This window comes from Parasteatoda tepidariorum, chromosome 4 (genome assembly GCF_043381705.1).
Source record: "Parasteatoda tepidariorum isolate YZ-2023 chromosome 4, CAS_Ptep_4.0, whole genome shotgun sequence".
In the NCBI taxonomy this organism is placed as follows: Eukaryota; Metazoa; Arthropoda; class Arachnida; order Araneae; family Theridiidae; genus Parasteatoda; species Parasteatoda tepidariorum.
The window spans coordinates 96,762,381-96,787,074 of NC_092207.1; the positions used below are offsets into that span (position 1 = coordinate 96,762,381).

The 24,694-nt window shown below is 27.1% G+C and overlaps 1 protein-coding gene across 2 annotated transcripts in view; it reads right to left on the bottom strand.

Moving 5' to 3' along the window:
• Positions 1-24,694, bottom strand: part of LOC107452009 (muscle M-line assembly protein unc-89) — a 231,071-nt gene that overhangs the window by 29,195 nt on the left and 177,182 nt on the right. For both annotated transcript variants that reach the window (XM_016068280.3, XM_071180218.1), the window contains exons 3-4: positions 13,135-13,270; positions 2,839-2,972 (exon numbers count right to left, since the gene is read on the bottom strand). In XM_016068280.3, coding sequence (XP_015923766.1) covers positions 2,839-2,972; positions 13,135-13,270 — 270 coding nt within the window. The remainder of the gene's footprint in view (positions 1-2,838; positions 2,973-13,134; positions 13,271-24,694) is intronic.

Genomic DNA, 24,694 nt, shown 5'->3' on the forward strand with positions numbered 1-24,694 from the left:
TGGTTCACTGTATTTGGCAGATTTTCCATTTCCACTATATTAGCTCACAACACTTATTAATGACCAATTAAGCACAGCTGATGTATTTCTTGTAAGCACCGATAAAATGAGTGCGGATATTGTAATATTGAACTTGCAAATGTCGATTAGTTTGTTCTGAAATCGTCGTACTTCAACTGAACTTTATAAAATTAATTATTAACTTTTGATTTAACTACATTAAAAATAGAATGCTTTCCATTTTAGGAAAAGCAGCTCTAAAAATTATTATGTCAGCAACAAATTCCATAAAATTCGAGATTTTAATAATTCATTTAAACAAATGGTGCAGTTAAAAATGCTTAAACATGTACATGAAATGCATCTGTAATTGAAAATTTAATTATGTCGTTTATAAACTTACGTATGATAATAGTATTGAGTGAAAACTTAAGCAAGTACACTGCAAAGAATGTCTGATCAAATTACGGTAAAGAGTACTGGCACTCTGGGTGCAACATCCATAAATTCCATTTTTACTGTAAAATTATATACCATATTTTTGAAGTAATATTTGTTTAAATACAGTAGTTCAGAGATTTTACGGTAAATATTGCTATAAAAATTACCTAATTTCAGATTTTTTATTGTTTTTCTTAAAAAAATTGAACCGCAATTTTTTATTGTGTAACATTTTAACTATACAAAGAATAATACATAAATTATATTTTTTTAAAGTGTGAAAGTAAATTAATTTTTAAAGGTGAAATTATACTTTTTTTTAAAAAAAGAAAGAAATTCCAGATTTTCATTCAAAATTAACTTTGATAAAATTATCAGCGGAACTACAAAATTATTTCAATAATATTAGATAAAAATGTTTGTGATAATTGTACATGTTCCCTATGTTCTAGAACTATGGATATTTTATGAAATGGTCATCCAATGCCTGTGTTTAGGAAAACAAAAAATAAAGAACCATACTGTGCAAACGGTTATTGCTTATAAAATTATTGCTTACATCAACTTTTTAAATATTTTATAACGTTTTTCTTGAATACAATAAACATATTTCTAATATGATACTTTTTTTCCACCCAGTATCGGAAATAAGATTCTTACTACAGTTATTTGATTGAACAAGATTAAATGTTATATAAAGTGTAAGTTATTATTGGTTATCATGTATAACTTATTTCTTCGTCCTTCTATATGTTTCATACTATTGCATATAATATGTGTTTGCAATTATAATGAATATCATTAGTATAATTGAATCATTTTAATTTTTCTGGTACAACCTTAGTTATGTGACAAGCTTGGCCATATTTCTGTGTATTTGAAACAAAAACCATACGAAAAATTTAAAATCGCATAGTTCCGATAATATTAATAGAGTAATCAACTTTTAGGGCTTTTTTTCTTAAAAATAACAAATCAATAAAGAATTTAATATAGTTTGTATACTTTCTTTAATTAATTAAATGCTGAAATTTGAAAATGAATTGTTTCTCCATTTTTCGTGAAATTAACCTCCATTCACAAATTATTTATCCCTTACTGAATCGTTCAAGTATTTTTATTAAAAAAAAATCTTATTTATAACATTTTAGTGCTATTTATTTTAGCTTTCATAAATCTCATGCAATTCTAAAAAATGCTTCATGCAAAATTTTAAAACTTGATTTTGTGCAATATAAATAGGCCTGTAGGGTAATGACTTTCTGGTAAAGAAAACCATAATTCTGGTGTATATAACTAAAATATATGGTACTTAAACTTAAACCATTCATTTGGTAATTTTTCCGTTCTTATGGTAACGGTTTGCCGGAAAACTTCTGGTTTTCAAAATTATATCTCGAATTACCACACATTTAGTAACAAATACAAAATTAAACTGCAAATTTAACTGAATAATAGTTTTTATGCCTGGCTTTCAGGTATTATGACAAAATTACCTAATTTTTCCATATTTTTCAAATTTTATCTTATTAACTGTAAATAAAACCGTATTTATTGTTAATTTTACTAAAATCATTACCAAAAAACTCCGGTGAAAATTACTGAGCTCTTTTGGTTTTTCCATAAAGCCAGTAATGCGGTAAACTTTATCATATTTCGGTAGTTTCGACCATGTTTTTTGTCTCAATGAAAACGTTTAATTCTACATTATATTCTTAAAATCTTGAATAACATTCTACTTTCTGAATTAATTTATTATTTGAAGAAAATAGAGGCATTTTTTGTTGGATTGTTAAAAATAGTACAAAGTTTTAAACTTAAGGAGAAAAAAAATCAAAGCTTAAAGAAATGGAAAAGAAGCAGCTTTATTTTGGAAGAATAAATTAATTCCTCAAATCTGTTTATTTCAAGAATTTTTGAAATTACATTTTGTTTTTGTTTACACAAATGAAAATCGAATTGAAAGATAAATTTTCAAACAATAACTGCGCATGAACAAAAACTTTTCTTCCAAACTTTTTCTTATAAATAAAAAATCCAGGGATAATGTTAAATTACATTTCAGAGAAAGCTGATAAATGACATCATGGTGCAATTGTATAGATATGGTTAAGTATAATTGTAATAAAGTGAATATATAAGAAGTGAATATTTAGAATTATGAAATTAAGTTCACAATATATCTCCCCTACTATTTGAAAGTCAAACTTATAGTGAGCTTCAAAAGATGCCGAATAAAACAAAAAATAATAAATTTTCTTGTGTAAACTAAATTAAAGAATATAAAAATCATATTTAACACTTTCTCCTTAAGTTTGGCTATGGAAAAAGAGTATTTTCAAGTTAAAAAATACTATTAAATAGGTGCAATAGAAAAAAAAAGTATATTTTACGAACCTTTATACCATTGACATACCACTTTAAAACTGCCGCAGGTTTTGAATATCCAGATTTGCATGTAACATTTACATAATCACCAACTTCATATCTCAATTGGCTACCTTCAATAACTGGATCTTGTTGAGGAAGAACTGTGAAAAGAAATATATCACTTTTAAATTATGTTTCTAAATTACAAAACGTAAATTTTCCCAGTGAAAAAAAGCAATTTTTTTGAAGACTTCAGGGGAAGAAACCGCTGAGGATGCATGAAATGAATTTCCTTGCGTAAAATTTGCTTATTACCATAATAAATAAAGGTACATATATTTAATTTTACATTATTATTCAAGCTTTACTTCGCTAATGTCTGTTTAAACTATATAATTAAAAAAAGATCATAGATATATTTGCGTTAATTATTGGTGAGCAAAGGAAATGGATAACCCTAAATAACTTTAGATCTAATGATCGGATCTTCACGTTCACTCAATCTTAATGGTTTACGTGTGTGACCTGGAATGTGGCAATTAATTAATACGTACGATATTTTAAGCTACAGAATCAGATACAAAAACATACTTTCCCTGAATAAACACAACATTTTTTCGACTGGTTTGGATTCCTGATTCCAAAAATATAGAAGTTAGCCTCAATCTGGGAATTAGTATCCCAATAATTTGCTGAAGAAAGCGGACCCTTACTGTTAATATTCCGTTTCACGTATTTTCCCATATGTCGAGAACTTTTTAAGCGAAATGAGAAATTTTTCCACTTAATGTTTATTATTCCAGTTATGTAATTTTCCCACTAGTTAATGTTTATTATTTATATTATTTTATTAAATGATAATCAAAAGATTTTGAATTGTAAGATATGCAGATTTTTATATCACTTTAAAGAATGCATTGTTACATGTCGAAACATAAAATTTGAGCAAAATCGGTAGAATGGTTACGGAGAAATCTAATTTTTAAAGTACCATACTTTCAAAATTCATATACTTTTTAAATTTTTAGCTATTTTTAGCATATTGTTTTGTAATAACTATGATAGAATTTCTGCTACTGCTAACTGCTTCTTTGCAATTAAGTACTTTTTACGAAGAAAAAAAAACTTTTATCAGGATTTTTTCCACAGAGCTAAAAATATTTTAGATTAAGGATGAAAAGCCTTTTATTTGCAAATATTTTCTCAGAATAAATGCTTTTTTTATTACAATTGATAACTGCTTTGAAAATATTTATTTATTTCATTTTGAAATGGATATAAATTGTAAAACTCTTTTACTATCATTAAAAGTTGGTAACTTTAGCAAAGGTCAAAGTATTGAAATGAAATATGTATTAACGGTTTTCTGAAAAGCAGCTTGTTTGGTTTTAGTTAGTTCAAGTACTAAGATAAATAACATTCATTTGTTTCTTTAAATTAAAATGCCAACTTTCAGTTTCCCATAATGAAAATACATTGCAAATTATAAATCTTCGTTTATTTGTTTTTGTTTTCTTTTTATGTTAGATTTTACCTATGTATGCATGAATACTTTCATTAACATAATGTAGTTTAATTCAAATAACTTCTTTAATTAAAATACACGTGTGTAAAGTATAAACTTTGCGTATTTTAATTTTAAAAGCCAAGGAAGGTGGAACTTGATTTGCATTTTCTGATTGAATACTAAGCTTAAACTGACATAAAATCATAAAACATTGAATTTTTCGTATTTCATTTTAATGATATATGTGACTATGACTACAGTTCCATTTCTTTTATTAATGAGATTTGAAGATATGTTTAAGGGATGTTTAAGTCTATTTTACACGCAGTTACATCCAATATTATTTACATTTAATTTTTAATGCGTATTACTGCAGACCAGCATTGATATCACTTTTATTATAAATGATTTTTGATATAACGACTGAATAAAGGATGAAAACGAAGAAAGGGAATTATAAATCAGTGAAACGAATCAGTGAATCACCGTATTAGTATCTTAGAAAATTTTCAATGGTGGAAAATATAAATAAATAAACCTACATTTACGGTTTGAACGCTGTTTTTTAGACTTCACCTTAAAGCAATTTCATTTCTTATAAGTTTGGTTTTTTTCAGATTTTCCTTGAACATAAATAATAATTACAGAAACCCTACTCTTTACGTTTTTGTTATTTCCCTTGAAACAATATGCTCAAGATGTGAGTATAATTAAAATGTATGTCAGAAAATTATTGAACTACATCAATGAGTATTGATGAATATTGATTTTTTTTGGCGTGGCAGATTTTGGGTATATGCTCCTTTTTTGCACCTTTTTATTTTTTCGATTTATTTTGCATTTTAGGGCTTCTTGTAGATTTTCCCGAGGAATTTTTTGGATATTTTCTTTATTTTTATGCATTTCTTAACTTTTTTTTTAAATTTTGAAGCATTTTTCGGGTGACACAAAGAAAGACTGAGGTTTAATTCTCAGTGACTGATAGAAACCCAACCAGTTTTAAATCTGTAGATTACCGACTTGTCTATGAAATACAGACGGCTTGTGCGCAATGGTCACGGAACAGTGAAGCATTATCCTCGGTGGCCTCCCTTGTCCACAACGCGTAGTTGAGAGAAAGTTCTACTTTTTACTAAGTATTAAAAAAATATTGGCTCATTCCTATAGCTTTCACTCATTTTTACTAAGTTAGATGCATTATATTTTTCAGGAAAAAAATGACCGTTGTCCATCATTGAAGGGATCCATTAATCAAGATAAACAAACAGAAATAACTTTGTTTTTTTAAGAAATGTGAAACAAGCGTTGCAGTTTGAAAGGGATTGTTTGACCAGCATATTTGGAAGAGAAAAACGTGTAAAAGCTGTTCAATTTGCTGAATCAGGAAAGAAAGCACATCAATGTTTCATTTAACAAGTCATTCACAGAATCCAGAAAACCAAGAATGGGTAACTGTTGATTGGGATTATGTAGTATTTTTGCGCCTGTAAATATTCTTTTAGAAAAACAGAAAAACGGAATAATTTAAATGATAAGAGTTTTTTTAAAAAAAAGACACTGTGCGGAAGAATTGGCAATTTTAAAAAACTTTTTAGAGAAAAAAATTCCGTTAGAATTATTGAACCATATGGTATTGAAATTTCTGAAAGAAAAAATATAATTCTGGTTAATAAAAGCAAAATAAAGTGTATTTAATATCATATCGATATATATAGTGCATTTAATATAGTGTATCATATAGTAATTTTTCCGACCATATGGCAACAGTTTCGGAAATTCTGGTTTTCAAAATTATAGTCTTTATTACCTAACATTTAGTAAAAAATACTAAACTGAAAAGTAAATTGAACTAAATAAATGATTTTTTTGCCATGCTCTATGGTATCATGATGAAATCACCACATTTTACACCAATTACCAAATTTTATCATTTCTTATTGTTAATTGTACCAAATCCGGATTTATATCTTGCTATATCACCTGTTGTATGATTTGACTTGTTATAACATATCAAATCATACATCATATTTCAATGTTTATTTTACCATAATCATTATCAAAGAGCCTTGGTAAAAATTATTGATCTTTTTACTGTCCCCATAGAGTCAAAATCACGATAATTCTTTTTCATATTCTTGTAGTTTTGTTTGACCTTTTAGTTCTCGGTGTAGGCTGATGATTGTTGTGTTATAACTCTGAACGAAATTCAAGGGAACGTACTTTTTTATATTTTTAAGGAACGTTTAGCTGTTTCGAAGGAATTTTCCGGGTCATGAGAATCTGGACTATATTAATAAGCTACTGAAGTCTTTAAAGAGGAATTTACACCTTTTATTTAAATTTATGTAATTAAGTATTATTTTATTTACTGTAATTAAGTATTACTCAGGAACATTTAAACCGTTTATATGAATTTTTCTACGCATTTATTTAAAATATTTGAAAATATTATATTTAAATATTTTATATATCAATACCCAAATATTGAAATATTTGAAATTGTTATATTTAAATATTTTAGATGATCAATACTCGAATTCTGAAATATTTGAAATTTAATTTAAGGTTTTTAAATTGCTTTAATTATTTGAACTTTTCTTTATATTTTCAACAACGCAAAAGTCTGGACTTCTAAAATAAAAAGCAGAACTAGTAGATAACAAAGTATAAAATCAATTAAAACCTTTCCTTCAGATTCTCCTTCTAAATACTTGAGACTAGACAAAGAAAAAGAGCTTTGAGAGAAAAGTTTTTAAGTATGTGCTTCACAAATACAATACACAATTCCATATTTCCTTTTCCACTTTTTCAAAGACTCGAATTCAAAGATACAACGAATTAAAAATCAATTTCATACTTTCTCCGTAAAAAAACTAAACTTTTAGAAAACTGAACTTTTATTTCATCATGACATATTATGACCTGTATATTATGATTTGTAATGATCGCGCACAAAATAGAAAATGTAACACGTTATTAATAATAGAGCACTTAATAATTAACTTCATTTAGTGGTAGAATTGTCACATACTAATATGCTGACGTAAGGATTTTAAATTCTAAACTTAAATAAATCAATTTAATCAATTTTATCAATCAACTAGAGCAAACGATGGTTCAAATTACGATATCACACACAAAGAAGTAAATTCTCGGAAGGAATAAGCATTTTTGAGGTTTAAAGAATGGGAGGCCTTAAATAATTAGCCTCAATTTTGAAAATATGGTCTCTATTGCTTAGTCAGAAGAGTGGCCAATAGTTAGAACTTCTAAACCTTAATTTTAACTTAAACGATTCTCGTCATATTTCTAAAACTACTTTGGTGAATGAAGAAAGTTTTGAACATAATTGCAAGTCTCGGTTATCTGAAAATAGTTCTATGCAAAAACGCGCTTTTTTAGAGTTATTTTATTTGATTTTCTACTTATTTTCATTGCTACTTATTTTTTAATTTATTATTACTTATTTTTTAATTTATTATTACTTGTTTTTTAATTTATTAATGGTCAAAAAATGTTTCTTCGCAATCTTTGATAAATTTCGTAATTTTTAAAAAATTCGATTTTAAAATTCGAAGGACAGGGATCGGACAAACTGTTTCTGAATAATTAAATTCCATCAAAAAATGCAGCATTTTTAAACTTTCTTTTCCGAGAACTATTTAACCAATTGCTTTCAAATTTTGTATCTTGTTTTTTTAAATAACACAACTTTTATAATTTTATTCTTTCATCCATTATTAAGTTAGAATGAAAGATGATAAATAATTATGAAAAAATATTTTTACATATTATTCGTTACATTGGATGAACTAGCTTTATAGATATGTATCAGAATTTTATGATTCATTTAAATAGTTTCTGACGAATAGAATAATACGTAAAAAGTGAAACTAACATTAAGATATCCAAATTTTGACCCTTTCCTGGCTAAAATATCGGTAGAGGAAAAACATTTGCTGCTCAGAGAAAGTATGTTTTCCTATCTGATTACTTATCCGCCGTAACTTAAAATTAGCATATTAAAGGTTAGATTCTCAAATAATTAAAGAAGCAACGCTATGCATAAAAATTCAATCATTACATTGTAAAAACTTCCGGATCAAATTACGGTATAGCATTCAGGGTGCCAGAACTTTTTACCATAAAATCATTTTTCACCGTAAAGTTTTACGGAGCGAAAAATCTGATATACCATAATCTTTACCTTAACANCATCAAAAAATGCAGCATTTTTAAACTTTCATTTCCAAGAACTATTTAACCGATTCCGTTCAAATTCTGTATCTTGTTTTTTGAAATAACACAACTTTCATAATTTAATTCTTTCATCCATTATTAAATTAGAATGAAAGATGATAAATAATTATGAAAAAGTATTTTTACATAATGTTCGTTACATTGGATGAACTAGCTTTATAGATATGTGTCAGAATTTTATGATTCATTTAAATAGTTTTTGACGAATAGAACAATACGTAAAAAGTGAAACTAACATTAAGATACCCAAATTTTGACCCATTCCTGGCTAAAATATCGGTAGAGTCAAGGAAAAACGTTTGTTGCTCAGAGAAAGTATGTTTTCCTATCTGATTACTTATCCGCCGTAACTTAAAATTAGCATATTAAAGGTTAGATTCTCAAATAATTAAAGAAGCAACGCTATGCATAAAAATTCAATCATTACGTTGTAAAAACTTCCGGATCAAATTACGGTAAAAAAGTAATGGCATTCAGGGTGCCAGAACTTTTTACCATAAAATCATTTTTCACCGTAAAGTTTTACTGACCGAAAAATCTGATATACCATAATCTTTACATTAACATTTACAGCAAAATCCCTGCAATTAGCTTAATATTATTGTAAAAATTACGGTATAAAGTCTTACGACTAAAATTGGATTTTACAGTCGTTGCCTTCACTTTCACAGTCGTTGCTAGTACTTTTTACCTAAATTTGATCCAGAATTGTTTAGTAGTGCAGATCAAACGTTATTAAGTTGTACTAATTCAGGTTTTGCGTGCTGTATATATGAGCAAAAAATTTTCCTTATTTTTTTTTAAATTTAAATTATTTTCCAAAGCAACCATTTAATTAAAAGAGCAAGAAAAATTGAATTAACGAAAAAAATTTCTTGAAGCAATCTAACACATTTCATTTTTCATACACAATTAAACATAAATAAATGAATTAATTTAAGCGCCTTTCATACTTTTTTGACTGTAGAAAAATTCAAATTATACCCCTACTTTCTATTTATGTGTTCAACAATTAAAAGGTTTTATAACAATTTTTACTCTCGAAGCAACCTATTAAAATATCACTTCAATTAATTAATTAGATTTTAAGTGATAACTTTAAATACTAATTTAAAACATTATTTGTTTAGAAATGAAACAAATTTGATGCAAAAAATATAATTAATTTTTTATTCTTTATTGTAAAAATACAGTTATTGTAAATATATAGTTATTGTAAATCAGAAATTTATGTGTATTTAATAACAATGAACAAACTAATTCCTTTCGTTGCATTGCACTTTTGTTTAAAACCGTGAATAAATTTTGAAAATAATTTCAAGATGAATAAATATATTCATAAAAATAAAAAGGCCGCCATTCAGAGTTCAAATTTAAAGGGATTTCTTTCATTAAAACCAAAATGCATGTTCAATCTTTGAATATCATAAAAGCATTTTAATTAAAAATATCAATTAATTAAATACTTTTATTTTAATTGCAGTCATTCATTTTTGACAAAGCATAAATATAAATGAAATCAGTAAAGTAGTTCTTTAAATTTTAGCCCTTTTCAACAGTATTTACTTATTAAAGTTTATTTCTCAATTTGAATTCTATTATGACATGTTTATAATATTAAATAAGTCAATGGAATAACGCGTTTCGATAGCATTGCATCGAAAGAATTGTTTTCTAGTTTACTCGCAACTAATCCACAGCTTAAGTTTCTGCACTGACTGAATACGCAACTAATTTTATAAAGTTTTTTTTTTGCCAATAGTTAAAAGAAATTTTAATATAACTTATGTTTATAACATCTGTTCAATTTAAACACTCTTCTGGGGGATTTTGGAAGCATCTTAAAAAGCACATTTTAATATGCTTCCTAAATAAAGTTCGGGGATTACATTAGTTCTTTAACTATACCAGCAAAAAATATCAGAAACGTATTTTAAATAAGCCAATGGAATAACGCGATTTGATAGCATAGAATAGAAATAATTGTTTTCTGTTTTGCTCACAAGTAATCCACAGCTTACGTTTTTGCTTTGGAATGACATTCAAGTCTCCTTACTGATGACGCAATTATTTTTCTAACGATTTTTTTTCTATAACTAGTTAATAAAACGAGTACATGCAATATAATTGCTCACAAATTTTGTGAAATCGAAAATCCTGTGATAAATAGCTGAGCCATGACTACAGGAGTCTGGAGAAAATGTCCTTCCCCTCCAGCTCTATGTCCTAATTAAGGAAGTGATCTCACAAATGAGTGGTGCTGCCACATATTCGAGGGGGGGGGGAGGTTCAGAATTAGGTCGCACTTTCATCCTATTGGTGCCCTCTTGTCTAAAGAAAGTCGTTCCTTCCAGACTTAATTAGCAAAAGCCTAGGGATGGCAAGCTTGGCTTGTCCAAGTACCATTAGAAACAACAATGGTTTAAAAATTTTCGTATTTATGATTAATTCAGTACTGGTCAATGCTCAATCTTTCAGAACATTCTACATATCTCATTTAAAAAAAATTTTTTTTTTGACTTCAAATGATGAAACTTTTAGTGAATAGTACATTATTGAATAAGTGTATATCGACGCATTTATATACATTTGAATGCTAAAAACGTCAATGAAATGTTATGTTTTGCTTAATATTTTCAAATTCATGAAATAAATACAAATTTTTTGTGAAGCTGCTTATAAAAATTGAAATAATTTTCATAAATTTAGTTTATTAGCAGCCAAAATGTCTTACAGCATTCAATATCGTATTCGCCATTTATATTTCTGACACCCGCATTTAGCAATTTCCGGAATCTCGGTAGGTTTCTGTCAACCAATTCTTCACCTCAGGCAGATTCAGAAGTATTAACACAGTTTTGTAAACAAAAACTCGTTGATTATCTTTTATAAAACACCTTTCATGAAAATGTTTAATCTTATTGACAACATTCATTTTTTTCCAAAACAAAAAAAGAATTATATGTTTCTTTTTTTGTTGATAATGACTACCTAAACAAAATTTATGTACATAAAATACCGTTTAATGCGATTTTCTCGCATGATTATAACATTAAAAAAATAAATCTATAAATCTTCCAAAAATGCTTTTATCACCATTTTTTAAGTGTTTTCTTTTCCGTTATATGTTTGAAAAGTAAATGAGTCAACTGACTTCATCAGGCAGATAATAATATAACTTTAATGGGCTATAATGAATTTTTGTTGGCCAAATTATTGTTATGCTTGCATGATATTTGGGTGCTATTTGTTATTAAATGTCTTTACGAGAACGGTTATTCTATATAAAACAATTATTTTGAAATTATTTTTTTCGAAAGAATTGGCAAAAAAATTATCTTGCTTTTATAGATATTACTGGGAATTATTATTTTTTTTCTGCTGCGTGAGATTTTTTAACATATCTTAGATATTTTTACATCGCTTATTTCAGAGTTGCAATCGGTTTCTCTTTCCTCAAGCTACAGTTTTATAATGACAATTTTAAATCTACTTTTTTGCAAAATGCGAAAGCTTAAAAAAGTTATATATTACAAGGGGTTACGTAAATGTTTCTTATTAAATTTTATAACCATCGTTGAACAGCTGACCTAATTTTTTGGCTTAACGACTACTAATGTTTAATTCCGTAATCTTGTAGTTCTGAATCTAATCCAAAAGACAAGGAGACTCTTGGATCAAGTATTGATAGAAATTTTCCTTCGTGGGGAACTTTTTGTTGGAACTAACCAGCATTTGCGTTACATGGAGAGGAAGACCACGGGGACCTCCCACGGTTAGATTGACGTCAATTGGATTCTACCCATTATCCGCCTACCACAGAGGATATTTTACGTCAGCACTGTGATCGGTGCAGGCCGCATGTGGAAATCGTATTCACCAGACATCGCAGAAATTCAAACCCGGTTCACCTCATTGGAAGGCGAACGCTCCATCCCACTGAGCATTCGTGGCTCTTACGTAAGTATTGCAAGAAACTTTTACTGAAGTTAGGTTGTATCATCAGGAATAAAATTGCATAGGAACATGTACAGGGAAATTTTATGTCGACAATAATTACCTATTCATACATAGATAATAATAAATACAAAGGATAAATTCTAATTAATTAAAAATGGCTTATTTCTTCGACTATTATTGTTTCTAACGAACAATGGTCCCCCATACCACCATTTTGCTACATTAACTAATTGAATTCCCTACCGTTTTCTTGCATTTGCTTTTTAACTTCGACCACCTTGAATGTAGTCGGCGATTCAGCTGATTTTCCCAACCAGATAAAATAAGAATTAATAATTTTTTTTAGTCATATTTTAAAAGAAATATAAGTTTTCTTGTTTTAAAATGCCCCCCAAAGGAATCTGTTACTTCCTAAAAATAATCTTTCAAATAATATATTTTTGTAGGAGAAAGCATAAGCTAAGTACATATTAGTTAAAAATGGTCTTCTCACACGATTGTCCTTTTAAAAAAGAAATCTATAAATCATTCAACGGGTCTCCATATCGCTATTTTTCTCTATAAATATATTGAATTCCTATAGAGAATAAGCTTACCGTATACTTTCATTTGCTTTTCCGCTTCAACCGTCTGAAAAGTAGGTGATTCAGCTGATGCCTCGCATCTGTAGATACCCTCCGATTCTAGATCAGTTTTAGTGAGAAATACGTGGCCTTGGACCGATTTCCTCAACTGAAAAATAAAAAAATACATACTGAAAAAAGATCGAGAAGAAATACATACAGAAATACATACTGAAAAGATCGACAGGAAGAGATATAGATGGTTCATGGAAACTTGGTCTCAGCATACTTGAATTACAAAACGCAAGAGCAGCGCATGAATTTGAAAGTAGTATCCATCAATTTTAGTCTGAACGGAAGGAATTTGAAGATCTCGAAACATTTTTCTTTCCGTTGCCATTTTTTTGGCATCTTCCGCGGAAAAAAAAGATTAATTCATTTTGTGCTGTATAATAATATCCGCATTGTTTCTATTCCCACCTTAAAATGAATTGATTTTTATCCAAAAATGCTAGAATAAAACAAACTTTTCTGTTTTTTTAATATCAACACCTTCTGTAAGAAGCTGACATAAAGCTTTAAAGGATTGATTATTTTCATAAAATTTTCAGCCATCCTTTACTTATTTTATACATAAATGAAACAATATGGATAATTTTTCTAATACAGAAATATAGTGAAAATAGCAGTATTGTTTCGATTTTCTTTCTAAAATAAATTGAGTTTTATAAGAAACAGAGAAAACTTTTCTACTTTTAAATATCAACACCTTAAGAACAAAGCTGAATATATATCTTAAACGGCTGTTCTATTATTAGTTATTTATTAATTATTCACGAATACCAATGTATGATATTCACGTTATACACTAAACACAAGTTAAGTTCGACAAAATATTTTTAACTCAAAATGAAACAACTTAACATTTTCACGGTTTAACAAATTTGTGAAATATATTTTGATGAATGAAACTGATATTAAGAAGTATTCACCAGAAATAAATATTCAAGAGCTATAAAACATAGCTTAGAATGATTTCATTTCAGCAAATTATATATATTGTAGTGTTTTTAATATGAAGTAACTTTGAAATTAGGATAAAAAATATTTATACATAAAAATTGAAATTTTAGTAGATAACAATAAAAGTTAAAAGCGTGTTCGATTTACTGAAGAAGGGTTAAAGTAAAAAATACCCACTTTCATGCCTGAAGAAATTTAAAAATTATATCGAAAAAATCCGAGAAAAATCAAATCTTTTTTTTTCTCAAATGGGATAGAGGACAAGTTTCAAAACCACTCACTGGAAATAACACAAAACTAATATTTGAGAGCAAATACAAGCTAAAAAATATAGATAAAAGTTCGATAACTTAAAATAAAATATAGTGAATCGATTGAAATCTTCTCTTGGAGAAAAATAACAGTTATTGCTGGGATAAAAGAAGTTCTAAAACTCCTTAACAGCTACAACCTCTTATACAACTTTTAAGAACGTTGAGACAAAGCGACAGTTGTTCTTAATGTTCAAACGGAAGATTAGAATAGAAGCGAATTTCTATTTCTTAAAAGAGTTTAGAAAGAAAGGATCAGCTTTTCAATTTAAATCGAAGACTATGTCGAAAAGTATGGTGTTTCTTTGTGTAAGTTGGCGCCGGGAAACTGCCTTAGCAATTAAAAAGCGCAAAACATGTCACCTTTTCAAATTTCATTTCGATCTAAGTTAAAAAGAGCTTTTAACTTCGAACTCAAAAGGGAAGGTTTGAAGAAGATCAAGGGATATTTTCTAATATATTTGAAATGAATGACATATATAATACAGTGAAACCTCTCGGGAGCGACCACTCTCTGTTCCACAGTAAAATGGTCGTTAATGGAAGAGGGTCGTTCTTACGGGTTACCTCCATTGCATTCGAAAAGAATATCGAAGGTACATGATTTTTCGTAAATGCTTTTGATTTTACTGAGTGTCATTTTCTTGGTGCAGAAGTGCCACTTGTGATGGCATCATGAAAACCAGATCAATGAAAACTCAGCGTTTCTAAAAGTGACCCATAATTATACGTAAAAGCAAATCTACCTATTATAAATGATAGAACTATTTTAAATAAATGAACAATAACGTTTATTGTTTAAGTTTGCATTTAATTTTATATCATAAAAATTATCGTAAACCGGGGCTAGTCTACCCATTCAGGGGCGAGTCTACCCATTTTAGTTTTATTTAATTTGCACTATTTTAAATTGCAAATAAAAAAAATTTTACCGACGGAGGACTTAGTTCAGACTCTAAGGAAGATGGCGCTGTAGTAGTTTGATCCGTTTTTATTTATTTGGTGTCTTTTTAACCGACCTGTTCAAACGTCTTTTGAGAGATTTGTATTGAAAATCAGCAAACTTTTAGTTGGTGCTCCGTAAGTATATTATTATTATTACTATTTTCACTTTGGTTAAGTGATAAACTTATCTAAGACTAAGATTACATTAATTTTATATGAAAAAAAACAAAAAGAATGTAAGTTTTGCTGTTGTAAACAAAAAGCCAGAATTCGCGGGGCGAGTCTACCCATTCGTATTTAGTTTTAATAAAGCATAATAATATAATTTAGAACTTTGTTTATATTAAAATTAAGTCATTTTAAATGAATTTGAGTATATTATTTTAATTCTGCATTGATAAATTTATCATTAATAAGAAAATTTATAGGTTAAATATAAATGTAAATATAAAATATGTTTATTTTACCTATTTTTTCAATTTTTATATTACAAAATTAACTTTTTTTATTTAATGCAAGTTAAATAAATTATTATTTATAAATTATTATTACCTCCCAAAAGAATGGGAAAAGGATTTTTCATGATTCCCAATGTTTGAATTTCGATTTTGTTAATAATCTTTAATTATTATTATTTATTAATTATTTAATTGTAAATTTATATTAATTTTAATTTATTTTTATCAACAATAATCAGAAAAAAATGTTATTTTATAATGTTAATGATTATAAAAACAAAACTGTGATCAAAATGTGATAATCGATCAAATACTCAATTTGTGTTATTTTATGAATAAAAAAATGGAATATATAATAAAGTTATGAATTTTACTTCATAAATATCCTATATAGTAACTAAAATAACAATTTAATAGTAAAATTTGATTATTTACAATGTTAACATTCATTTTAGTAGAATGGGTAGACTCGCCCCATACGAGAGATTTGTCAGCAGTTCTATAAAAATATACAGAAACAGCGCAACTGTTCATATTTTCTAAAATCGATTTCACAGCTTTAAAGAAGGATAAATAGCGATTCCGAAACACCTATTAAAAGCCTTTTTTCTTTAATATTTACAAAAGTTTGACCACTTGAAATTTGACAAACTGAAAAAATAGGTAGACTCGCCTCGGTTTACGGTAGTTAACTTTAAAGAATGAGAAGAGGTTTGTTTACTTGAGATGTTTAATTTTTTCTAAAGGAACTTTTTTTTTCAAATTTAACTTTCAATTCCAAAAATAAATCATGAATATCATCATCTTTAGTGCACTTTGACTTTAACATAAGGTTATCAATCTCTCTCAGAAAGGATTAAAAAGAGCACTTTATATACGAGCCACTCACATATATCTTAAATGCATTTGAATCTATTTATTTATTTTGTTCATATTTTCTGTTTTAATACGTTTTCGTGCTTCTTTGTATGGCCTTTTCAATGGGAGAGATTTTGGTGGTCTCTTCTGAAGGTCTTCTTCAATACGAAGTCTATGGAAGAAATATTCCTTGCCTCCCAAAAGTGGTCGTCAATGGAGGAGGAAGTGGTGGTCTTTCCTGGAGGTTTCACTGCACTATTAATGACAACTAAAAAATTAACTAGTAACGCTTAATTTGACTTACATACAATAGATTAGTAGAAAAGTTAAAGACAAATGAAATTTTACCACAGTTTTTAGCTACATTCTACATGAATTACAAGTATTACAAACAATTTTAACCTTTCATCATTTCTTAATCTTCGAATTAAGCAATTGGTTAGGTTAAATTAAACAAACTACTTAAGTATAAGACATTTTCACTCGAAAATCCTTCATTATTATAATCGTAAATAAGTTGTCATTAGCAATTTTTCTCAGTTAATATTGAACATATGTAATTCTTGGTGTAAATTTCTGTGAGGATTTCTAGCACTAAGTATGATGATTGCTGATATGAAGTTGTATCATGATAACAGCATATCTTAGATTGATAGAAATTTGCTTGTTACGTGGAGAAAATAAAGTATGTTCAAATTTAATCTGTTTCTGGCTTTATGAGAACATCAAAAAGCTCAGTAATTTTTACCGAAGCGCGTTGGTAGTAATTTTGGTGAATGAAACTGGGTTTTATAATATGTGATAAAATTTGGAAATTTTATCATGATAGTTAGAGCATGGCTTAAAAACTATTTTTTCGGTAAAATTTACTTTTTAGTTTAAATATTTTTGTTAAATGTGTAATAATAAGAGCTATAAATTTGAAAACCAGAATTTCCGGTATACAATTACCATATCAGTGAAATTGTTACCGAATAAATGATTTAATACCGGATATTTTAGTTTTATACAGTACAATATCGTATATTTTGTCTTTATTTAACGGAAGTATGGTTTTTTACTCGAAATGTTATTCACATACAGTAAGGTTATTTTACCCGATTTTCTGTAAAAATTTAACTACTCCATATATCATTTTCTTATCATTTAATAAAATAACAGGATGATTACGGCATTCTATCTTATCTTTTGCAGCTGAAAATGTCCTATTTATTGTCAAACTATGTTTGAAAAATAATTTTACAACAGAAAAATGGGTAATTTTTATTATAAATGCAATTTTATGATAGATATTGAATAAATCGACAAAATTATAGTTAATACAATGTTCATGCAGATCACAATCATAGAGTTGCATAATGATTGGCTATAGTTGGGTGATTTGTGATTTTTAAAAGCATGAAAGTTCATGATGATAATTGGCCTTATCAATGCTTATTACTTTGTGCTTTTTTATGCCTGTTCTGTCATAATGGACAGATTATAGAATTCCAGAAATATTTATATTTATCAAAGAAATTTATGTTTCTTAATTTTCAAAAAGAAAATCTATTGAAATCATGAGATATGAGTAAATATTAGTTATTGCCTGTAGTAAAATATGCATACAGAAAGCTAGTAATTTGTAATTGCAATTACGAGGAAGTAAAGTTATATTTGGGTGTCGTCATATGTAAATTTTAAGGTTATTTTCTTATAAAGGATTCCTCTATTTTTGTAGATCTTTCGTCACAGCTTTGGTATATATATCTTTAAAAATTTTTGACAAATGAAATAACTTTTGAAAGAATTTTATTTTAAAATCGATCCTGATACTTCTATATTATTCATAATCAAATATAAAGAAATCGGTAATAAAAAGATTTAAATCTTTATATTAATAAATAATATGAGGATTTAAAAAAAAGAAAAGATTCGTGAACAATTTATTTTAATTGTAAATAAATAAATTCCTCTCTTCAAATACAATTCAAATTGTTTTAGGTATTTTTATTTTTTAAATTGGACAAAAAAGGCTGAATAAATTAATCATAAACATTCGTTGATTCTCTTCTACTCCTAAATAAATTTAATTTACCAATTTTTCTCTCTGAATCATTTCCAAGCTCCATTGATATTAATTAACATTTATTTTCAGCAGAAAATTTGTACATAAAGAAACTCATTCTTATTATCTTTCTGGGTATAAATAGTATTTAAAATCTTTTATTTCATACACCGAAAATTCAAATTATTTTAGTTATTTAGTCTGGAGTTTTATTTTTCCATCAAAATTACAATATTCTAAATGAAATCAAAATATTATTGATTTTTAACAAAAAGAATTCAATTTAATGCAAACTTTCATGTTTGAATTATCTTGAAAAATTAGAAAAAATTCATTTAACTACATATAAGTTTAAACAATAAACAACACGTCGAAAAATTTTTAAAACTAAATTCACATTTATAATTAATTATTGTCCATTGGATTATAAAGTTTTAAGATACTAAATATTTTATAAATTCTTAAAAGAAAACACTTGTTTAGAAAATTTCTTTGTACTATACCTAGATAATTAAATATAAATTTTTTTTAAAGTCTTATTTAGATTACGCAAATAGCTGTTATGATGTTTTATGTTAGAAAAATTTTAAAAAAACTATTTAAAGAGACATTTTTTACACTTAAAAGCATTTAACAAGCACAATTTAAGCAAGCATTATTTAAGCAAAAAATTATTAAATGCATACAGAATTATAGCTTAAGATATAATGATTGAAAAATGCACATTGCTTCTTTTTCCCGATAAATCCTCCTGAAAATTCTTCAGTTAATTTTTTGTTAAATTTACTTTTGACATAGTGTGCTGTACTTTAAATTTTACTTAATTTTTCATTATATTTTTATACATATAATCGTGTTATAAGTAATACGGTTTTCCTAAAAATTTTAGGATAATGAGTGTATAATGAATAGTAGTATCTCACATTATTAAATTATTTTCATTTATTCGGTATTGTATGTGAGTGCTCAAATATATTCGAAAAAAAGTAACTAAGACTATTTTCATCTTCAGTTATTTTATTTATGATGTTTACAACATGTTTATTAGTGTTTTTCGATAATATTGGAAAGAAAAATCCTGTTATAAATTAGTTCCAGATCAGTTGCAACGATTTTTATTTTCTCTAAAGCTCCTCTTGTTCATCGCAGATAATCAGTTTCTTGTTAGGAATGTCAGCAGTATTGGCCAAAATCTTGGCAACAATTTATTATATTTTCGTCTTTCATTTTGGGTTTATACTTTCGACTTCTTTATTTATTTTATGATGTTTTATCTACTTTTAGTATTTCGATGGATTTTTTTAATGAAGATAAGGTTATTTTTTTAGTCGTTCCTATTTCATAGATATCTTTACTTTAAAAGTTTTACTTTATTTTGAAGTAGTACACTTAAAACCACCCTTACTGCTTTTTTTTTTACTTAAAATAAAATAAAAAATTTGTTAATTTTTAATTTTTTACTAACATGCTTTCTTTGAAAAAGAACTTTTCTTTTCAAATTTGTGTTCATAAAAAAATTGAAGCATAAAACCTATAAGTAACATAGAATGAACAGGTTAAAAAAATTAATCATCATAAGCATTCTTTTTAACCCTTTGACACCGTTGTCCTTTTATATATTTTTCTGACTCTCTAATTACAAGCAAAAATATTTTTTGGTATTTTTTAATTACAAAAAACAGTCTAGAAGTTATTAAAAAAATTTGTTAGATTATCGAAATTATATTTGTACCAAAATATAAAGTCTAAAAAAAGTAGTTTGAATTTTTTTTAATCTATATTCAAAAACTTATCAATAATTGTTTTTCAAAAGTGAAAGAACTTCATTGATGAATAACTGTTCCTCTTTCAGGATAAGCGCAAATATGAAAAATTGTTGTTTCCAAACAACAAGTTGACCGTGTTAGGAAGATTTTTTCTTCAACGCAGAAAAAAGCACCGATGTTTAATACTGTATTTCATAACCATAAATTATTAAAATGCTAAATATAAAATTTTTCACTTATTTTGACCTAAATTAATTCAAAATAATGAAAAAGGTATGAAAAATGTGTCGAAAAATGTCAAAACTCTGCGTCAAAAGGTTAATATTAGCTATGAAAGAAAAGAAAAAACAAGCATAACAGCAGTCTATAAAATCATACATTATCTTTTTTAACTAAAGTAATCAACCGACATCCAAAAACTAAGTTGCTTTACCAGAGAGGCTTTACAACGATGACAATTATCCCTATCCCATAACAAGTTTAAAAGTTTAGAGCAAAGAACTTATAAGCTGCTTGTAAAGAATGGAACTTCCTATGAGGTCTTCACTATACTACTAAATACTTCACTTTAGGCAATGATGGCGTAATGCAGGAAAGCTGTCGATAAAGGTGATAGAAATGGAGTGCACATCAGTTATGAAAACGGAGGCGCTCTCCATTTTCTCGTTAAAGAAAATTCTTTTAAGGTAAACTTTTTAGGTTGGGTTGTATGATAATTTATAAAGTAAAAACTTTCATAGAATGCCCACATTGTAAGAACTACCGGATCAAATTACAGTATAAAGTACCGACACTTTAGGAACATCATTCGTATATAAAATCCATTTTACTGTAAAATCAATTTTTCCCGTAAAACATTATATAGTATATTTTACAGTAATATTTATTTAAATACTTATTTTACAGTAATAATTACTCTAAAAACTACGGTGTATGAGAATTTTTATTCATGGTCCGATAACAATGAAATGAACTGAACATGTTCCGGTAAGAATGGATTTTACGATAAAAAGTACCCTCTCCCTGAGTACCGGTACTCTTTACCGTATTTGAATTGTATTTAGCGTGATAGTTTACAGTGTATCTCGATTATATAATTTGATAGAATACAAAACCAAAAGTGTATGGTATTTAAACCATTTATTTATTTTTTTGGAAAATTTTCTGTTCATATTCCGTTATTATGGTTCATATGGCTTTGTTCATATGATTCATATGATTATAGTGCAAACAAATCATGATCAAATTACGGTATAAAGTATCGGCACATTGGGTACATCATCCGTAAAATCCATTTCCAGTAATATATTATACCATAATTTTTACATAAATAATTATTTATTTAGAGTGATTCAGTGATTTTACGGTTATTATTACTGCAAAAACTACCGTATATAAAATATTTTGTTCCTTAAAACGTCCCGACAAGAATGGATTTTACGGCAAAATGTATCAGCATCTTGAGTTCCGGTATTCTTTATCATAACTTGATTCGGAATTTTTTACAGTGCACTTACTAGTTCTAGATGGTTGTTAAGTAGTTTGAATCCATCATATTTTCATCTGTGAATAATAAACAAACTTTTTTTCTCACAACAGTCTGCCCAGACCTAGACAAAGGCTTCCACACTCGCATGCTGTCAATTTTTTCCCACTTCCTGTTTCAATTTTTCACGAAATTTTAGTTCATTTATACGCTGAATCTCTGAAGCTAACTAATACACAAATGATTGTTCCATGACCAGAAAGAGCACTTCTGAACCTTCCTAATGTTCAGTCTGTTACTTTTTTTGTTTTGGCTTTTCACCACCAGGGATATTTTCTAGCGCCTTTGCTACTTTGAGCTCATATAATTGACAATATACTAGAATATTTGCATTCTGTTTTTGGGCCAGCAGACTCTATATTTATTCAACCAATCTATCAGAACCCCAGAATTATTTCTTGAAAGTTTCTGAACATGATGAATCATTTAATAATTGTAATATTTTGAGATATTTTGCTATTTTTAAAATATTTCTCCTCATACTACATGTTGCAATGAGCCAATAACATGATTTAAAGAACTTTTGTCCGATTTTTAACTCTTAACTTTCCTTTTTTCGTATGACTTTACAGCATTGCTATTTTTAGCAATAGTTTTTCGGCAACACTGTAAAAAATGCCAGATCAAACTACAGTAAAAAGTACTGGCACTCAATGAGGCTTTTTACTGTAAAATCTATTTTTACCCGAACATGTTTCTGAACAAAATATCTGATACCGTAATTTCTACAGTAATAATTACCGTAGAATCACTGAATTACTCTATTTAAATAAATATTACGATAAGATCACGGTATAATATTTTACGGTATAAATGTAATTCACAGCAAAATCGATGTTATGGATCATGCACCCAAAGTACCGATACGTTATATAATAATTTGGTTATTTGACACTGTAAAAAGTATTACTCGTAAGTAGATTTTTCTTAATTTTATGTAAAATTAATGCGTGAGAAATTTAAAAAAAATTTAATACGCATTTGTAAATACACCCGGAAATAATAACTGAATATTCTAAATAAAATTTCTGAAATTTCTTCAATAACTTTTTTAATTAAACGAAACTCTCTGTATTAGGTTTTGATTTTAGATTTATAAATAAAAATAATAGAAAGAAAATAGATTTCTGCATAAAAATAATAATAAGAAAGATTTCGTATTAATCAAAATGGAAAAGCAATAATGAAATTGAAAGATTGATAGATGAATTGAAAACAGGATATATAAGTTTTGATTCCGATAAAATATTAGTTTAAAGTGCGAAACAGCCTACGCGTTTAAAAAAAAAAAAAGACTGAAACTAACTATTCCTAAAAAAATTGGACAAATAAATGCGCTTTGCAATAAAATCTGTTAATAAAAAAACAAACTGAAATTCAACTTGGGATGGAAAAAAAAGAAGTGAATTTCTTAACAGAAAATACAAAAACTTGAGAAGCGTAAATGAAACTGAAAATTAAGGGTAGAATGAATGACAGCTAGACAACCGTATAAAAGTAAGAAAATTGGCAAAAAAAAAAAGAAACTAAAAGAAGGATTTTGAGACTTAAAAAAGCACATGGAAGGGGTTAGCAGGAATCTTTCAGTTTCTCAAGAAGCATAGTGTCTTTATTAGATTGTTTTCTACAGAACTTCTTATTTTTTTAGCAAAGAGATTCAATTATAATAACGAAATCTTACGAGAAATAAAATAAAATATTGATAAATGAAATATCTAACAAATAAATAAACCGGTATTACTATGGTGAAATTCGTATAGCGTTTTAGAAAAAAATGACGTAAATGATTAAAATAATTAAAAATATATGCTCTAAGACGAATAATAAATGTATTCCTTGTTTCACTTTTAGTATGAATTAAATTTTGTGTTTCTTAGAATATAATGCAAAGGGGAGTCGCCAGGGCATTTATTAATAATGATTAACTGCCCTACCGACTCCCCTTAATAAATTAGTTTTGAAATCCAAAGACTATGAATGTATATCAACAATTTTAAGTAAAAATATTTTTATGTTATGTTCTAAGCTATGACTATTATTTTTTAAAACGCCGTATATATATATATATATATATTGCAACGATACATTGTTTCAAAGAAATCATTAGATGTTATTACGATATTATAGTTCAACTTTGAAAGATTTTTCTATGTGTATGTCAAGTTTAATGTAAAAACGTCGTCGATTTTCTTGTATTAGCAAGTCAATACAGCTTGACAGTTGATGAGTGAAATTGATTGGACAGTGGATTTCATTTGACCACTAAAAATGGCGTGTTTTATGCTGACTTGTACTTAACAAATCACTACTATGCATTTTGTACAAAAGAGGGTTTTTGTTGCTTCAATTTTGAAAAGAAATTGTATCTTTTCATTATTTTTGCTTTCCGACTTTTTAAATTTTCTTAATTATATTTTATTTTAATAACTTTTATTTTTTCATTTAAAAAATCGTTACATTTTTTCCATGTTTTCTCATTATTTTTATCTTATTTCCTGAGCTCTATATACTTGCAGCTTATGCGCAGTAAATAATAAATCTTATTGTTATTTTTCTAAATTTTCTTCGTCAATCTCTTTTCTTTTATCCATTTTGTCTTTATTGCGATATATACATATACATATATATATATATATATA